At 50.1% G+C, this 20,530-nt stretch overlaps 1 protein-coding gene across 1 annotated transcript in view; it reads left to right on the top strand.

Moving 5' to 3' along the window:
• Window positions 1–20,530, top strand: part of TMEM53 (transmembrane protein 53) — a 211,803-nt gene that overhangs the window by 124,521 nt on the left and 66,752 nt on the right. Inside the window, exon 2 of the mRNA XM_086952311.1 lies at window positions 12,792–12,895. Within this exon, the coding sequence (XP_086808437.1) occupies window positions 12,792–12,895 (104 nt within the window). The remainder of the gene's footprint in view (window positions 1–12,791; window positions 12,896–20,530) is intronic.

Here is a 20,530-nt window from a genome sequence, read left to right on the forward strand (position 1 = left end):
CCTTTGGAGAGACCCCACAGTTTTGTGATCCTGCTTAAAGCCCTGACAACAACACTATGCCACAGTCACCTCACCTCCTAGCACTGTGCATCAAGCATGACTTTCAAGGTTTCAGATTGACTATGTGCAGGGGGATCTTGAACCCCTCCCTTTGCTTTGTGAACCACAGCGAGGGGTGAGTTTCTGTTCTGCAAACGAAGGCTCGGCTCACAATTAATGTGAAAAGGTGGATGAGAGAGTAAGTGAAGGGATGGGTGGATATCTGGATGGATTAGTGAAAGGGTGAATGGATGAATGAAATAGTGAATGGACGGATGATGAGAAAAAGAATGGGTGGATGGATGAGTGAAATGATGGATGGATGTATTGATGAATTAATAAGTGAAAGTGTGAATGGATGGACAGATGTGTGAACGGGTGGATGTAGGGATGGATGAGTGAGTGAAGGGGAGGGTGCATGGGCAAAAGGTTGGATAAATGAGTGAAAGAGTGGATGGATCAGAGAAAAGATGGATAGATGATTTAAAGGATGGATGAGTGATAGGGTCAATGGATGGATTCATGATTGGATGAGTAGATGGACGGTTGGGTGGATGAAAGGAAGGATGGATGGCTAAGTGAAACGGTCAATTGAGAGAGAAAGGGAGGATGGATGTGTGGATGACTGAAAGGGTAAATGTGTGGAAGGGTGAGTTACTGTGTGGATGGATGAGTATGTGAAAGGGTGGCTGGATGGGTGAAAGGGTAAATGACTGGATGGGTGAGTGAATGGATAGATGGGTAGAAGACTGGATGGATGAGTGTGCGGATAGATAGGGTGAAAGGGTGGATGGATGGATAATGGATGGATGAGTAAAAGGGTGGATGGAGGAATGATTGAGTGAAATGATGGAAGGAAGGATACATGCTGGATAGGTTTGCAAATGGTTGAATGTGTTTGGATCTTCTGCTTGCCACTTTACAACTCACAATGTCTACCCGAGCATATCTTCCCAACCATTTCTCACACCAGAAATGCCTGCTCAACAACATGAATTGTATACAAAATATCAGACTGGACAACCCAGTGCTGTAACCATATATATAGATTATTATCATATCAAATACCACAAAAAGACCTGCACAGTTGCATGCATATTGCATATTGAATAACCGTGAAGTACACAATTGTTTCAACCTAATATAAACCTATTTTGACTAGTGCTTAAATGGTTGTCTATTTACTTACTTACATACTTTTGCGCAACCTCCTCTGATGTGTCTGTAAAATCTACCTTTTGTACAGAAGTTTTGTCCTGAATTGTGACCTCCTGTCCTGAATTTTTGTCCTGAATTTTGAAGCTTTGTCATGAATTTTTACACTCGGTGTCCTGAATTTGCACCCATGCCAGTTGGTCACCCTGACCAGAGCTCATCAGCTTGTGTGGCTCGAGGGAGCCATATTAAGTGAAAGTCCATAGGTCGCACACTGCTCCACCCACCAGCGGGTATACCCCTGAGCATCATGGTAAATGCAGTTCTTTGAAGCGTGTGCGCTTTTCGTGGAATCTCAAGTGTAAATGCAAAGTTGCAGGCCAACTCTGGACACCCGTGTTTCAGGATTGTTATCCTTCATCAGCAGATTTTAGGCAGTTCTTCGGGGTTTGCTGTGCAGGCTGCCAAGTTTTATCGGGTCTGGTACCTCTCACGGCGCGCAGGTGCATAACCAGAGCTAGTCAGCTCGTGTGGCTCAAGGGAGCCATATTATTATTTTTTTTTTTAAATATTTTTATTGCGGAGAGCAGAGTAAATACAATTAAACTAGTCCACTCATAGGCACTGAGAAATGAAAATAACCAACATTATCATTCAGGATAATACACAGCCGTGTAGCCCACAGCCCGGAGGCCAGGCGGCGGAAAGTCAGAGAGTGCCCCAACGAAAAACATAAATGTTTGCATGAACTATATATGTATCGCTAGTATCCGCTTTTTTGTTTTTTCCCCTCACACGTCTCCCGTTGATCTAAACTCTCATTGTCCTTCACAATTAGTTTTTCAATAAAACCACAGTTTAACATGTAACAACAAACAAACCCCCCCATACTTGGCATCGCTGATAAAATACATGTAAATAGTTTGTTTACCTCCACATGGCCCATTAGGGTACAGACATCACAGTCATAAGCAAACATCTGGGAATCAAGACAAATTACATAGTAATACAATATGGAACATTAGTACGCGTCCAATAGGGCACTACCCCGAAACAGGTCCCTCCCCCCTGCCTCCCGCTACCTCCTCCTCGTATCCAGACAGCCCGCCAGGGGAAAGATCAGGTACTTCCCAGGGTTGATACGCAGCCCGGAGGCCGCACCAAAGCGGTTCAGCAACCGCAATAAAACGGGCAGCGATTCCCTCTGGGAGGTCAAATAGAACAGAGCGTCGTCTGCGTAGAGGGAAATCACGTTCACAGTATCTCCCACCTTAATGCCCCATTGCTCCATCTCCGTACGGATAGAGACCGCCAAGGGCTCTATCACCAGGTCGAATAGGAGCGGCGACAGGGGGCACCCCTGTCGAGTGCCCCTTCCCAAAGACCACTCCTCGGAACGAGCCGACCCAAGCCGGACCCTAGCCCGGGGTGCTCCGTATAGGATCCGGATCCAATTGCAAAACACCGGCCCCAGCCCTGCCACTTGGAGCACTTTCAATAGATACCCCCAGCTGACAGTGTCGAAGGCCTTAGCCAGGTCAATCGACACCAGGACCTGGGGATCCTCCCTACCGCGCACCTCATGGAGGATATGATTCAGACGCTGCAAGCTCATTGCGGTGTTGCGACCAGGGATAAACCCACACTGGTCCTGATGGACCAAGTGTGCCATGTGTTGGGCCAGCCGGATGGCCAGTAGTCTGGTAAGGATTTTCACGTCTGTATCGATCAGAGTGATAGGCCGGAACACCGCAGGGTCGCAACTGTCTCTCCCCCCCCCCCCTCCACCCCCCTCCGGTTTCAGTATCATGCAGACCTCCCCCTGATTCATGGTGGGCGGGAGAATGCCACACGCCAAGGCCTCATTATAGACCTGCAAGAGGAGGGGGCCCAGGACATCTCCGAACGACTGGTAAAATTCAGGCGGGAAGTCGTCTCCGCCCGTGGCCTTAGCCTGTGGAAGGGCGGCCAACGCTACCTCCTCCTCGTATCCAGACTCCTCAGGGGTAAACAGTTCGGCACTAGTGGCATCCGAGTCATCACTGGGCAACCCCTCAGCACACATCATTCTCCATGCTAGTAAGTCCTCCTGAAGCCTCTCATCTCGGCGCGTGCGCTGCATGTGTGTTTCCTCAGCCAAGGACCATTCCCTAACGTCTCGAAGCCACAGGGATAGCTCGGGGGCCCTCTGCCCCATCCAAGTGATGGCCACGCGCCGCCTCGCCAACACCAGTAGCAACTGTACCAGCTTATAGGACAAATTCCTCTTTTTGGGCTTGGGGACCAGGGCCAAGAGACAATGAAGCGGAGTCAAGGCAATCCGGAGACCAGTGACACGGCCAATGTGCTCCACCACCTCCTCCCAGAAGCCACCGACCCGCGGGCACTCCCAGGCCAGATGTAAGAATCCGGCTCTCCCCGCCCCACACTTAGGGCAGTTGTCCCGCCTATCTGCAGAGATACGGTTCAGGGAGACCGGGGTCATGTAAGTGCGATGTACAAAATTAAAGTGGATCAGTTTAAACCGCGCATTGCACGACACCTTCCGAGTCAGGAGCCCGATACGTCTGCACTGGCCCGGCTCCAAAGTAATCCCCGGTCCTCCTCCCAGGCCGCCCATGACGGCGTGACCGGCGGGGCCGAATCCCGTCGCATGGCTGAGTACAGTAATGTGATCAGCCGCTTTCCTCTGCCGCAGGAAAGAAGGATGTTGAGGGTGTGGGTCAACGGTTCGCGCCTCTGGGAACTGGGGCCAGGTCGCCCTCGCCATCTCCTGGAGTCCCCTATAATGCAGGTATTGTCCCCTGCTCAGGTCAAAGGCTTCCGTAGCTCGCTCAAAGGACACAAATGAGTCGTCTGGATAAAGGTCTGCCAGAGTCTCACATCCGCCGTCCCACCAGTCCCGGAAGGACATATTCTCCTCCATTAGGTTTACCGGGGCCAGAATCCACACCGGCAGCTCCCTATGAAAGGGGGCCCGCCGCAAGATCTTCTCGACAAACCGCTGCCAGACCCCTTGGGTAGTTCGGACTGGACTGTTCCCATGAGGCACAGGGTCAGAGCTGATTTGCATATAGCCAGTGTCTAACCCAGGGTGGTGTGGAGTGCAAAAAAACGATGGATTTAGGCCCAGATCCTTGTACTGGGGAGAATGTATGACATTGTTATACATTCTGTCCATCAACTGTGTTTTTTGCAATTTTCACCCCGAGTGTGCTGTGTATACTCAGACGTGAGTCCCAGGCTCTTCACACCACTGGAGTCAAGCTATCCAGGCTGATGAAGGCTGATAGCCAGAAACCGGTCCTTGGATGCTTGATTCCGGTCTGGGAAAGACATGGCTTGGTAGTTCGGACTGGACTGTTCCCATGAGGCACAGGGTCAGAGCTGATTTGCATATAGCCAGTGTCTAACCCAGGGTGGTGTGGAGTGCAAAAAAACGATGGATTTAGGCCCAGATCCTTGTACTGGGGAGAATGTTTGACATTGTTCTACATTCTGTCCATCAACTGTGTTTTTTGCAATTTAGACCCCTGCGGCATGTCGCACCACATAGAGCAGGGCCTCGTCTGCTCCCCGTCCCTTCATCAGAGCCACCTGCAACGTTGTCTCGTCCGCCCTGCCCACCAGGAGCCGTAGCTCCCAGTTGTCCACACCCGCGAACCACCTCGCGGCCGGCAGGAGCTGTGCTGCGTAATAATAGAGGTCAAACCTCGGAGCTTCCCTCCTCCCAGCTCCGGACCACGGTATGTAGGGTGACTCTACTACGTCCGCCTGGCCAGAGCAAAGTCGTGATCAGCGCGTTGAGCGTGCGAAATATGCGCGGGGGGAGCGGGCATAGCGTATTTTGCAGGACGTATAATATTCTTGGCAACATTACCATTTTAGCAACCGCCAACCGCCCCATGAGGGAAAAAAGGAGCGTGTTCCAGAAGGACATAGACTGGTGCAGAGATCGGAGCACCCGGTCAGCGTTGCGGACCAGCAGTTGTTCATCAGACGAGGCCACCTGGATTCCCAGATAACGGAAGGCCTCCAACTCCCATCTCAGCCCCAGGTGCGGAAGGCGCACTCCCGGATCGACATCACAGCCCGCCAGGGGAAAGATCAGGTACTTCCCAGGGTTGATACGCAGCCCGGAGGCCGCACCAAAGCGGTTCAGCAACCGCAATAAAACGGGCAGCGATTCCCTCAGGGAGGTCAAATAGAACAGAGCGTCGTCTGCGTAGAGGGAAATCACGTTCACAATATCTCCCACCTTAATGCCCCATTGCTCCATCTCCGTACGGATAGAGACCGCCAAGGGCTCTATCACCAGGTCGAATAGAAGCGGCGACAGGGGGCACCCCTGTTGAGTGCCCCTTCCCAAAGACCACTCCTCGGAACGAGCCGACCCAAGCCGGACCCTAGCCCGGGGTGCTCCGTATAGGATCCGGATCCAATTGCAAAACACCGGCCCCAGCCCTGCCACTTGGAGCACTTTCAATAGATACCCCCAGCTGACAGTGTCGAAGGCCTTAGCCAGGTCAATCGACACCAGGACCTGGGGATCCTCCCTACCGCGCACCTCATGGAGGATATGATTCAGACGCTGCAAGCTCATTGCGGTGTTGCGACCAGGGATAAACCCACACTGGTCCTGATGGACCAAGTGTGCCATGTGTTGGGCCAGCCGGATGGCCAGTAGTCTGGTAAGGATTTTCACGTCTGTATTGATCAGAGTGATAGGCCGGAACACCGCAGGGTCGCAACTGTCTCTCCCCCTCCCCCCCCCCCCCCCCCCCCCCTCCGGTTTCAGTATCATGCAGACCTCCCCCTGATTCATGGTGGGCGGGAGAATGCCACACGCCAAGGCCTCATTATAGACCTGCAAGAGGAGGGGGCCCAGGACATCTCCGAACGACTGGTAAAATTCAGGCGGGAAGTCGTCTCCGCCCGTGGCCTTAGCCTGTGGAAGGGCGGCCAACGCCAATCTGACCTCCCGGAGCGTTAAAACCGCGTCCAGTTCCGCCGCCTCCTCCTCCGGGAGGGCCTGGAGAGCCAATCCCTGGAGGTAAGGCCGATAGGAGGCCTCTGTGATCGAATGGTCGGCAGTATACACCGCCTGCAGGTGAGATCAGAGAACCTCGAGAACATCAGACTCAGAGTGCATCACGTCCCCACTGAAGAATCCAGGCCAGCAGTCGACCAGACTTGTCCCCCTCACGGTGGAGACGCTGCCGATATTGGCCCAAAGTATACTTGTCCAGATGCGTAAGAATGTCATGAACGGACACCTGGGCCTCCTTTTCCGCCTCCCGGTCTGAGTCAACGGGATCCGACAGAGACTGACAGCGCCGGAGTCTATCCTCCGCGTCCCGCAACTCACATAGCAAGTGCTTCCGGACCCCGTAGGTGAGGCCCATGCAGGCACCACGCACCACCGCTGTCAGGGCCTCCCATTTAGTGGAGTAGGGCAAATCACTGTCTTCCCAGTTTAGATCTACATAATTATTCAGGGCCGTCGCCACATGGTCTCTCCCCACCTGGTCCTGTAGGAGGTCCATCGGCATCCTCCTTGTCCGGGGGTAGGAAGCCTGCTCAACCCACTGCACTACGCACGTCACCGGAGCATGGTCCGACAGAAAACGGGCCTGGTGAGTAACCGTCAGGGAGAGGGACACGGCATTATTAGCGGCAAGGATGCGATCCAGCCTACTATGGGTGTCATGCGTCCGGGTGTAACAGGTAGTGGGGTGGCCCGTGCGCCACACATCCACAACTCTCAAAATATGCATAACTTCCCAGAGCCGCGCCGTCATACATGGCTTCGTGCCAGGACGAGGGGGGTGCCGGTCAAAATCTGGATCCAACACAGTTAAAATCCCCAAACTAGAGGAAGGGGGCGTCCAGGTCCGAGACAATGAGTTCCTGAAGATGGGAAAAGAAGTCAGGGTCCTCAACATTCGGCGCATACAGATTTAAAAGCAGGAAATCCCTACCATCTAACTTCACCCGCAGCAGCAGGTACCTGTCCTCAATGTCCGCCTCAACATACTGGACGGCACAGGGAACCCCAGGCGCCACCCAGATCAGGACCCCCCCATGCGTATGTGGAGAAGGAGGAATGGAATACCTGGCCCCTCCATTTTTTGGACAGCTTCTGAGAAACCCTCCTCATTCAAATGAGTCTCCTGGAGACACGCTACGGAGATCCCATAGCGCCGAAGGAAGGAAAGGACCCTGTGTCTTTTAGTGCAAGTGCCCAATCTGCGCACGTTCCAGGTTAAGAATTTAAAACCCATAGTCGGTGATTGCGCCCATCCGGGCTGTTATATACACAATCCGCGATCCGCCACCCTCGGGCCCGAACAATAGTACACTCGATGCCTCGAACAATGCCCCCCAGAACCATCCCCAACGCTGCCGCACACACAATGCCGACAACAGTACCCCCCCAACTCCCCCCAGCCCTCCAGCCCCCTCAACCACTGAACCCCCAAAAAAGACTCCCATCCACCCCCACCCACGAGCAGAATGACAGCAACAACGAAACATGCTACCCTGCCCTCCCCCTGCCAGTGCCAGGACGTACACAGCCACCCCATTCACCTCACACCACACTCACACTCAACTCACAACCCCCCACCCTTCCCCCCCCCACCCCCCCCCCAACCAACTCCCTATGGGACCCAAAACCTAGAAGAGGGTACTCCAGACTCATTCAGGGGAAAAACAGCCTCAACCAACCACCACTCCATGGGTCGTACCCCCCCCCCAGCCCACGGCACAGCCCACATTCAGCAAAAAGAGTGTCTGCGTCTCACTCAGCCACACGAGGTCAAGCGCCGCCAACCGCAGGCGTCAACTGAAAAATCTAGACCACTCACTGGCCGGACAAAATAGACATAAAGAATATTCAGGGTACATATCACCTCACGGTGGAATCGTCCTGTCCAGCGATTCAGCCCCCCCTGTTTCCGGAACCACCGGGGCCGTGGAGATCGTGTCCTGCACCGTGTCCTACAATGTGTCTGGGACCAGAATATCTCCGGGTCCGGACGGGCCCAGAGCCTGTAACGCAGTCTCAAGTGGCCGAGGATCCAGAAACATAGCGCCGTCTTCACCCACCGTAACCCTAGGCTCCTCAGGGCCTGCTGACTCCGATCGGCGTCTCCACCTGTTGCGGCTTCCCCTCGACGGCCGGGTCCCCCATGGCTCGCGGGAGCCTCCACGTTCTCCCGTGGAAGGTCGTCACCTCTGATCTCCAGCCACTCCCAAACCTCCGCCGGGGATTAGAAGTAGTGCGCCTTCCCTTGCGAGAGTACCTTGAGCTTGGCTGGGTACAAGAGCATATACTGCAGCTTCATCTTCCTCAGCTTCTGTTTGACCCCCAAGAAGGACTTCCGTTGCTCCTGGACTTGTTGTGTATAGTCGGGATGGATGGACACCCGGCTGTTCTCAATGGTGAGATCCGCTGTCTCGGTCCCTATAATTTAGGATCTTGGCGATCAGAGCTCTTGGGGGTGCTCCCGGGCGGGGCGGCGGGACCAGGGCACGATGCACCCGTTCAATGACAAACACGTCCGAGAGGCCCCGCGGACACAGTGTTGTTCGGATCCAAGTCTCTAAGAATCGCTCTGCATTTCCAGCTTCCAGGCGTTCCGGCACCCCTAGGATCCTTATATTGCTGCGACGCGCTCTCCCTTCAGCATCTTCAGCCCTCCGCTCCAACGCATGCGTCGTGGCCGTGAAGTGCGTGACAGTCTTCTTGAGGGAGGCAACCTCTCCTTGTAGCTTTGCAATATTACCCTTGGCGTCCGAGACTTTATCCGCAACCTTCTGAAGGTCCGTACGCTTCACATTGACATCTATGGAGACCATTTCAATCTGCCGCTCCAACGCAGAATGGGAGCCCTGTATTGCCTTCAGCAAATCCGCTCGGGAGGGCTCACCAGGGTCACCCGCACCGTCTTCCGGGCCTGATTGGCTCGTAATCCGTTGGGAGGGCAGCCGCTGCGTGGTATACTTAGTAATCGTGTTAGGCTGGGTGGTCCGCGACATCCTGTCCTTGCGCATTTCCCAGGCCGGAGGCGTCCCGACACGGATCCCAGCAGGGTGACAAAGGCCTCCACCAGCCACGTAGGCTCCAAATCGCGGTGTAGGTAGCACTCACAGGGCCAGAACAGTCTGCACAGGGCCCGCAGCTTAAAACTCCCAGATGCCTCTCAGACGGTGGCCAGCAGGGGGGGCCCAGACGTGTCAATGGAGCACCCCAGTCCGGTATGCGGGCCCTCGACAGGGGAGAAGGAGGCCACCCTCTCCCTCCGTACCACCAATGCGGTCAAAGGGAGGCAGAAGCGGGGGGCCAGGGGCCAAAAGGACCACCTCGTCTTCTAATCACCGCCAGATGCGCCCACGTGTAGAAGGAACCGGCTCGCCCAAGGCCAGGTCCAGGGCACCCGCTGCAGGGGGGACCCCTGGTGAAACCTCAAGTCACCAAGGCCACCCAACCACACAGAGCAGTACACAATTGGGGCAGCCCTTGCTCGTTACCAGGAAGGTCTCAGGTGCAGGACGGAGCTGCTGCCAGTCCCCGTCGGGAGAGTTCGGCAGCCAAATGGCGCGTGCCAGGCAGAGTGCAGGGCCAACAGATGTAGAGGGGCACAATCAATAGAGCCGCATGTGGTCAGGGCAAGCAGGCCCCTGCGGGGCACAGAGTTCCCCAGGTGCGTAACCTTCGAGGCATGTAGGCCCGCAGAGGGGGGTGAGGAGCCCAAAGCAAGACCACTCACCGCAATACCCCCAGTCTCGCCCCATCAGCATCCGGGACCTCCTCCCGTGGGGCCACCAACGTAGCGGTGTGCTGTAATGTTTCAGCGGTCCCCCGGCACCCAAGATGGCCGCTCTGCTCCGGGGATAAGGTGACGTCCTAGTAAGGGAAAGGGCCACTGTCCAGGCCGCCTCCGCCGCTCAGGGACTCCGCCGTTTCGTACCCTGCAGACCTCTCGCTAGAGCACCGGAACCCCCAGGACAAAGAGGGGCCTCTACACAGGCCGCTGCGGCCACGACCCAGGTCCCCCACACCATGGTGGAGACAGCGTCCGGGGGGAGGGGCATCCACCGCGATCGTCTCTGCGGCCTCCAAGCTCACCGCAGGCAGGCCAGTCTCCTCTCAGGCGCCCCCGACAGTCTCCAGTACACACCGACCAGGAGCCCCAGATGGCAGCGGGCTCCGGTGTCAAAATAGCAGCGCCGGTCTCCCCGGGGGCCGCAAGCAGGCAGGTCCACCACTCCGCACCTCCGCTAGAAAAGGCCGCAGACCCCGGCCTCGCTTAGCCAGAGGCCGGGTCCCCGGTGCACCAGTCACATTCGCAGGGATTTCCGCCCAGAGGCTCACCGCAACCGACCGGTGCAGGGGCTACCAGCGGAAAGGGAAGCTCCGACACCGGGTTCTGCACGTTTCAGAGCCCAAACAGGATATTAACACAGGATTATAAGGGTCCTCAGGTCGGGAGCCGGAGGAGCTCACGTCCTGTCGGCCATGCTGCTTGGCCACGCTCCGAAGTTCCGAGGGAGCCATATTAAGTGAAAGTCCATAGGTCGCACACTGCTCCACCCACCAGCGGGTATACCCCTGAGCATCATGGTAAATGCAGTTCTTTGAAGTGTGTGCGCTTTTCGTAGAATCTCCAGTGTAAATGCAAAGTTGCAGTCCAACTCTGGACAACGGTGTTTCAGGATTGTTATCCTTCCTCAGCAGAGTTTAGGCAGTTCTTCGGAGTTTGCTGTGCAGGCTGCGAAGTTTTATCGGGTCTGGTACCTCTCACGGCGCGCAGGTGCGTAACCAGAGCGTCAGCTCGTGTGGCTCGAGGGAGCCATATTAAAAAAAAACTTAACTTTCTCTACTGATGAGGGATATAAATCCCGAAACCCGGGCCATGTCTCGGGTCTAGAGATGATGGAATTTTTTGAAGAACATACTTGCACCAACCATGGTGATATACTTTGAATTTTTTCTCAGTACTTTGTGCTACTCGCACTACAAATACCAAACTGCAGAGGGGCGATCCGGTGGAGAGGCCAGCAGAGTCGCGCCCATGTTTGTTTCTGATTTAAGGGCTCCCGCGAGCCCCCAAAGCTGACGAGCTTTTTGGAGACGCACCTGCGCGCCTAGCAGACAACGAAGTCCTTGACGGTTCTACGGCGGCTTTCTCTACCACCCCTGAACTTTTTCTACTGATGAGGGATATAAATCCCGAAACCCGTGCCATGTCTCTGGTCTAGAGATGATGGAATTTTCAAGAACATACTTGCACCAACCATGGTGATATACTTTGAACTTTTTCTCAGTTCTTTGTGCTACTCGCACTACAAATACCAAGATGCAGAGAGGCGATCTGGAGGAGAGGCCAGCAGAGTTGCGCCCATGTTTGTTTCAGAAAGTCTGAAGATGACTGCTTCTTTTCTGCCAGTAAATTTGAAGGTTTGGTATCTGGTGAGGTTTTCAATCCTGGACATGTCTTAGTGACGTATTGGGCAGTGTATTTTCCTAGCCATGTCCAGACTGGACTCTGTAATAAGATCATCGATGTTCAGTTGGTTCTTGTTTCTGGATTTTGCATTGATGAAGATGCAGGACAAGCCGTAATTTGGAAGATGAGAAAGGGGTACGTTATTAGCGGGCAAGTAAAAGAGCAGGCTGGAAAAGAGCGGTGAGGAAATCGATTCATCAGTAATACAGATGATGCTGCAAGCAACATTCAGTACATTGAGTGGGCCGTTACTAGATAGGTTAAGGATGGATTAGAAAGGTACTTTTTAACACCAATCCAAGATGGTGAGTGGGGAAGGAAAGAAATACTGACGAGGCCAGTCGGTGGTGTGGAATCAAGTGTCTCATGAGCTAAGGACATGGTTCAACTCTTCTCTGGAGATGTGCCTATATGAGGTGGGTAGCAAGAGAATAAACAAGGCTGTAAGATAAAACATAAAAACTGAAAACCGATCAGCACTGTCAAAGGTCAATCAATCAATCAGGGAAAGTAAAGCACGCTGCTCACCCCTGAGGGTCTCAAAGCACAGGTGGTGCTTCATTCAGATATTCACCAATTGTCTGATGATGCAGATGCACTAAGACGGCGGCACACATATAATCTGAAATCAGTCAAGTCAAAAAACACTAAAACTAAATTAAACCGTAAAGTAAGCAGAGATGGAACACGTCATGCATGCAGTGATCATGCAGGGCTGCTGCAATCCAAATTTGGCACATACGGGGAGAGTTGCAGCGCAGTCCCAGGTTCACCAGTGCAGACAGTAGGACAGAGAGAAGTCCAGGGGAGTATTTCTCGTGTGCATTAAGGTTCGGTTCAAGAATGTCCTTCTCGCAGCTAACCTGGTGCTGTGGCTTCTACTTGACTTGCACTACTGTGCCTTAAATGACACCAGCCTAACATGCTCCCATTTTAATAGGATTGATAGCATTCAGGTGGTTGTTTCATATTGTCCGTATCGTTAATCGGCCATCGCAGGATTTAGAATTACTAATGACGAAGTGGTCGTGCGCGCCATCGTTGGTCTAACCACCTTCATTCGTACATTTGTGTCTCTTTCAGATTGTAGATGGGAAGCAGATCGGGAACCTGTTGTGATTCTACTTGGATGGGGAGGCTGCAAGGACCACTACCTGGCAAAATACAGCAACATCTATCATAATCAAGTTAGTACGCATGATATGTATATCAGAGTAAATGGAGACATTTCTATGTTGTGTCGTTTTTGAACCATTCAATATAAAATGCAGCAACATCATACACAACAAAGGAATAGCAACAAGCTCCAAATTGTATGAGAATACAAATTAAGAGCAATTTTAGCATATTCAGGAGTTACATGTTCAGAAGGATTGGGATTGTGGGCTGTAGTGACGCCGGGAGGGGAGGGTGCTTACATTGAGGACAGGAGTCAATCCCTTCTTTTCAATCTTGAAATGGTCACGGCTGGTCCATCCCTGCTGTTGGGGCCTGCTCCACCGAGCACACCCCACAGGTTAGCCATCTGCCTTGGTCTTCCTGAGAGGGTTTTACAGCATTTTAATTGCATACAACTCGGGGGTTTGCATTCTCCTCCATCCTGCCTGCCACTTCAGATCCTGGAGGATCAGGTTCTTGTATTGAACTCTGTGCTGCTTTTCTAGGCTCCTAGCTCTCTTTGTCTCCAATCTTACCAGTGGTGTGTTTTTGTCACATGACTACTACCTCTGGGGCAAGGCGGACTCCATGGCAGACAATTTAGAGAAGTTTGATCAATAAGAACAGTTGCATTTAAGTTGCCTTTCCATTCCCGTCTTGGACCCAGGCTCAGGATTTACCTCTATATTCTTTTCCATATTTAACTCACAGTCCTTCCTAAATGCTCTCATTACCAAGCTGGTGGATTGAAGGAATGCTGCTTCTGTCTATTCCCCTACAGCTTCCAACACATCTTCTGGTGCTACTACCCTGGTACCCAATGCCCAGACCCAGACCCAGACGCCACTCCACGCCCTATAGCACTGACATCGCCATATGTGTCCTTCATGGATCTTCTTCAGTACCCTCCAGCTGCATCCTTGGGTGCTGCAAAGGCTTCGCTGGTTTCTGTGAAACTCTACAAGGGTCTCCTCTGCAGCAGTGCCAGGCAGTGTGTTTCCTGCTCCTTTTGTGATTGGCTCCTTGTTGATTTGTTGGGCTGACAAGCTCTGGGATGCACCTGCGCTCTGGGAGTGGTACTGAATCCTGAGAAGACTGTGAGCAGCATTGGCAGCATTCCCAAATTTCACTTGTTACTCGTTACTGAAGAAAGACAACACTCTTGAAATATGTCTAGAGATACATAGCACTGGCTTCACCAGCAATGGTGAATTCTGAAGACGTCCAGGTAAAGTGAGTGCTATCTTGCACTTCATTCACCACAGTGCATCTGGGCCAATTATGTGCTGGTATACCAAGCAGTGTGCTCCCTCCTTCTTTTGGATTTAAACACCTGCTGACAGATCATCCTGTATATCTTTTTAATATCAATTGAAGAGCTGGAGAGCTAGCACACAACCTTCACTTACTCCATATATAAACATCACTAGGCCTGTATAACATTATTCCTTCGCAATGCATATTAGAATGTCTCTATGTAGATAAAAGGAAACTGGTTTTGCTACTTGCTTCTGTCCTTTCAGCTTAGGGCTGATCCCTTTTCAAGAGTGAAGGTGAACAACATTCACAAAATCTTTGCACCTGGCATCTTTGGGCAGTGTAGCAGGTTTGGCTAGCTACATTGCTAACAAGCCATGTAGTTTAGGCTAACAAGCCATGATAGTCTGTGCTCGTAGTGCAGTTTGGTCGGAGATATAAACTTTGCAAAACGTTACAGCATTGAGACACGTGTACATAGGCCATATCAATAATCTGAGCTGAAAACGAAGGCAGGGCTAGGAAAATTACAAAGTAGTCTGTTTGTTTGTAGATGAGACAAAAAAAAGTCAATACTTGGGAAGAATTCCTCAGTTGCAGGTACTTAATTTCCAGAGCTCTTATGAGTTTAAAGTTTCTGGTGGTCAAACAAATAAGGCACTTCAAAGCTACTAGTGTACAGCAGATATGGCCCATTAAAGATTCTAGCTGTAAATCAGATGTGGGCCAATAAAACTATAGCTGTACAACAGTTATGGGCCATTAAAACTATAGCTGTACAGCAGATAACGCCTTTCAAAGCTACTAGCTGTACAGCTGATATGGTCCATTGAAGCTGCTAGGTGTACATCAGATAATGCCCTTTAAAGGTACTAGCTGTGCTGCAGATATGGCCCATTAAAGCTACTAGCTGTACAGCTGATATGACCCATTAAAGCTTCTAGCTGTACAGCTGATATGACCCATTAAAGCTTCTAGCTGTACAGCAGATATGACCCATTAGTGCTATTAGCTGTACAGCAGATATGACCCATTAATGCTTTTAGCTGTACAGCAGATAAGGCCCTTTATAGCTACTAGCTTTGCAGCAAATATGCCCCATTAAAGCTTCTAGCTGTACAGCAGAAATAACTCACTAATGCTATTTGCTGTGCAGCAGATATAGCCCATCAATACCACTAGCTGTACAGCAGATATGGCCTATTAAAGCTACTAGCTCTAGAGCAGATATGGGCCATTAAATTATAGCTGTACAGCAGTTATGGTATATTAAAACTATAGCAGTACAGCAGATAAGGCCCTTTAAAGCTACTAGCTCTGCGGCAGATATGGCCCATTAACTACTAGCTGTACAACTGATATGGCCTATTAAAGCTTCTAGGTGTACAGCAGATGTGACCCATTAATGCTTTTAGCTGTACAGCAGTTAAGACCCTTTAAAGCTACTAGCTGTGCGGCAGATATGGCCCATTAAAGCTTCTAACTGGACAGCAGATATGCCCCATTAATGCTATTAGCTGTACAGCAGATATGACCCATTAATGCTATTAACTGTACAGCAGATATGACCCATTAATGCTTTTAGCTGTATATCTGATAAGGCTCTTTAAAGCTACTAGCTGTGCGGCAGATATGGGCCATTAAAGCTTCTAGCTTTACAGCAGATATGGGCCATGAAAACTATAGCAGTACAGCAGATAAGGCCCTTTAAAGCTACTAGCTGTACAGCGGAGGGCCCATTAAAGCTTCTAGGTAAATATCAGATAAGGCCCTTTAAAGCTACTAGCTGTGCGGCACATATGTCACATTAAAGCTACTAGCTGTACAGCTGATATGGCCCATTAAAGCTTCTAGCTGTACAGCAGATATGACCCATTAGTGCTATTAGCTGTATAGCAGATATAGCCCATTAATGCCACTAGCTGTACAACCGATATGGCCCATTAAAGCTACTAGCTGTACAGCTGATATGGCCCATTAAAGCTTCTAGCTGTACAGCATATATGACCTATTAATGCTATTAGCTGTATAGCATATATGACCCATTAATGATATTGGCTGTACAGCAGATATGGCCCATTAAAACTATAGCAGTATAGCATATATGGGCCCTTAAACTATAGCTGTACAGCAGATAATGCCCTTTAAAGCTACTAGCTGTACAGCTGATATGACCCATTAATGCTTTTAGCTGTACAGCAGATATAGCCCATTAATGCCACTAGCTCTACAGCAGATATGGTCTTTTAAAGCTACTAGCTGTACAGCAGATATTGTCCATCAAGGCTTTTAGCTGTACAGCAGATATAGCCCATTAATGCTCCCAGCAGTACAGCAGATGCGGCCCATGAAGCGCTTGAGGAACAGACCGAGTGAGACAAGGAAGTATGACAAAAAGGGATAGTGAAAAAATTTGAGGTCCAGTAGGAGGAATATGTAAAAGATCTGACGCTTTACCATCCATATTTGTCTTGCAATGTGGAATATGTTTGCATTCAGTATATCTACCTCCTAGATAGTCGGTGGCATGGGCTGCTCTCGAGCTTCTCCAGGATATCCATTCATCAGCAGTGCATGCAGTGTTAACATAAGAGTTTGTATTAAGTGCAGTCCTGTTATTTAAACCCAAATATGATCTTTCGCTGCACCCAAACATACGAGTAAATTCCGGAGGGAGAGGGCAGCTGAATTTTGAATGAAGCCCGTTCGCCTCCCCCAAAGATTGTATTAATAATTGCAGGCCATGATTTAGCCCCCACTATGTAAGCTCATTCTGATGAATCAGACGGATGTCTGTATTTCCAGAATTGGACGCTCTACAGGACTTCAAACTATAGGTTGCCTGGAGGTTGGGGAATCATAATGTGAAAGCATATTACACTTGCCTCATTTAAGCTGCGAGCAAAGCTAGTTAAACATTCAATCTCACACACTACAGGACTGAATTCATTATCCATCTGCTGATGCCGATTCTGAAGGAGTATAAGCAATTAGGGGTGGGTGGAATTTGCGTAGACGCGGTACGCAAAGTTCAGGGAAACTGTAATAAATCTCTGCAAGCTATGCAGAAATCCGCAAGCACGCGGAATTGCTTGTTCTGCCCGTTCCCAATGCATTTTTCCTGTTCTGGGATGCTGTTTGCGTGCTCGGGGGGGAAATATCTCGCGAACGTAACCATGTGGTTGCCAATAGGCGCGGCCATCTTGTTTCACTTGTCCCTCGGTTGAGAAAGATGAGACTACCATAGAACATCCAACGCAACAAACAATAAAGCAGTGAACTTGCAAACACAGTCCTAAATGGGGCATGTGCAGAGCCATGTGGGAGGCACTGGCTGTGGCGGGTACATAACCAGTAGTAAGAATAATAAGGGACAACGTATTAGGAAGTGGGGCCTGCTCCATCACTGTATGACTCAGGCGATGTTGATCAGAAAATGAGGTTGAGATCGGAATATAGCAATAATCAGATGAGACAGAACTGCAAAAAGTGCCCAGGACGGGGGTGACTGGCATAGTTTCCAAACCAAGTTGTTTGGGGTAAAAGAACGAAGAGGGCAAGATAATGACTTAGACCTCAGCAGTAGAGGTCCTCACTTGGGGGTGATACGAGCTGTGCTCGCCAATCTGACACTGGTACGAGTACTAGGAAGACACAGTCATATCAAACTACATCCCAGAGTGCACACTCAATATGGCATCAAACAGAATGGGTAACAATTTAAATCTTGGCGGATCACAACAAACTTACAGCTAACCCGGGGAATGTGAAAGAGCAGATGAATCTGTTCTGGATGTAACGTATTACAGGTCCCACATCAAAAGAAGAGCAAAATGTCAAGTACCAGGAAAAACAGGAAGACCTGGCGAATCGCTCCATCAACGAAACCCCAATTAGGGTAGTCCCAAGAGGGAAAGAAGAGCAGAGCATCAGGCTATACATGGAAAACATCACTGCAGCACTACTAGTACCATATTATACCCACTAAATACTGGACAGAGTTCATAGGGTAGCCCACCAGTAACCAGCTCTCCCCCTGATATTGTAGCAAGATTTAATTATTAAGAGGGTAAAGAGTATCTGATGGGTTAAGTTCAGAGAAATGGTGATATCTTCTGCAATGGTGTGCCTGTCCGACTGTTGTGACCTGTCAGTCATAAGGCTCCTCAAACAAAAGTCCTTCAGATCAGGCACTGACTTCAGGAACCATGATGTTCAGTATTGGTGCAGACGCCCATTCAAAATAGTTTGGTGGAAACAATCATAATTTGCAGCCAAATCAGTAGAGGAAGCCAAGTTGAACGTCCCAGATCCTGGGAAGCTGTTGAAGAAAGCAGAGTCCAGTGGCATTCAGACTGGTAAGGCCCCGAGCAGGATACAGGAGAGGAGGTCTCTCAAAAAAAGAGCAATGTGATGAAACGAAGAAGGCCCTGAGACCGACCAGATCTATAAGTAGAGAGCAAGCGAAGAAGGGGCCACAAATGCTGAGGTGTAACAGCAGTATAACTTGCTGACCCTGCAGTGCCTGAATAATGCAGATATCATGGATACAATGAACAATATATCTTCTGTGTGACTGCTTGAATGTGGGCTCTGGTGGCCATGGTGAAATGCTAGAACATAGGGATAGAACAGAGTCCTTGAGGAACTGGAGCCCCCCTCTCCCCCTAAAAATGTTGACATACCTTGACTAATAAAGGAAGAATAATATTTGGACAATAACTTTGGGAAGGGAGGGAAGTTGAAGGAAGGAACCCCTCCGCCACAGTTTACTTTAGTTCCCATTTTGAGGGGTTATGTGGAAACAAGGGGGGACGTGGGAAGTTTCAGTTAATGGAGAGGAAGAAGTTGGGGGTGTGGGACTGGCTGCCCTCAAGGGGGAGGGCAAACCGGAGAGCAGATAAATCAACAGACTCTGAGTTAGTCTAGTCAAACGTAAGACACAATGGCCATCTGAAAGATTGGCTAAACACAGGGGGAGTCTGCTGGAACTTAAACAGGGAGAAACTGATGTGGGTTTCTTCTAAGAGACACACTGGTAACAGCTGAATAGAGGCAACTCAAAACACAACACATCCCAACACAATATTTGGCATACGAAGAGAATATGGCAGGGAGAAGAGGCACCCATTTATCGAAGGGATCTTAATACCAGGTACTGCACTCCCACAGAGATCCAAAGAGAAGATGGCTCTTGGTGAATAGGATACTGAAGGGATCTCCGCTATCAATTGCTGCACTATATGGCCGCAAAGCCGGACAGGAGGAGTTCCTCACTACAATACAGCAGAGAATAACGAAGAAACTTGGGGCCTTTTAGTAGGACAGGAATGATTATGGTATTGAATGCTGGGGTTGAAAAAGTTAATCAGAGATCTGGAGGGACCTCTGTAATCCAAAAAAGGGGCAGGTGATTATTGGAGGACCTAAGTCTTGTAGATGGCTGGAGGCGCAGAAACCCATTGGTAAAAGAATATTCACACTACTCCCATGTGCACAAAATACGGTTGTATTTGCTTACAAACGCTTGCTAGGCAATGAAGCAAGAGCTGAATAAGACCCAATAACACTAACAGCCCACAGTCTCTGTGTTACTGTGGACACTGGGAGACGATGAGAGGGGTAAGACCATGAAATGGAAACTTAAATGGTCACTAATAAGAAACATTTACGATGCTATCAAACTGCATAAACTCTTCAGTGAAGTGGAAGAGGTGTTTATTGCAACAAGATGAGGCGCACTGAAGGTGGTACTGCGAGTCCACTTTATAAAAGTAGCTGCATGATTGAAAAGGGAAAGGGGGCCTAACTGATTACTCTGAGGCAGAAATTATTAACACTTGAGGGACACTATAAAAATACCCTTTCACCACGCAGCTGGCGTAAGGTTGTGGCCACTAATTGCTTACATTTTAAATATTATTATTGGGTCAACAAGGTAGGCGATGTCCTGGCCAATCATCTCGGCGCTGAGCAGATGCGCAACCACATGATGGTAGAGGGCAGTGGGTCATCTCTATAGACTGGAAATGAGAGGAGTTTTAAGAATGTTATCAGCTGCTCTTCACATAATAAAGAGAAGATGAAGGGGCAAGGTGGATGTACCTGGAGAGGCTGCAGTTGACGAAAATTACTGTGGTGGGTTAAGACTGGATAAATTCATTTATAACAAAAAAATACATTTTGCTGTCTGCAAATATCTTAAATTAGGGAAAGCACCTGGCCTGCTTGGGTTTATAACCGTTTTTTTTTTAAAACATTCCCCCTAATTCTACAAATGTTGTTTAAGTCCTTCAGTAGCACACAGTGTGTAATACATAGCATGACTGAATTCATTGATCACCTTTTAAAGTCATGGAGAGATCCAGGAACACCTTCGGCATCCCTCTTAAATCTTTTTTTTTTTT

This window comes from Lissotriton vulgaris, chromosome 1_1, assembly GCF_964263255.1.
Source record: "Lissotriton vulgaris chromosome 1_1, aLisVul1.2, whole genome shotgun sequence".
NCBI classification, from domain to species: Eukaryota; Metazoa; Chordata; class Amphibia; order Caudata; family Salamandridae; genus Lissotriton; species Lissotriton vulgaris.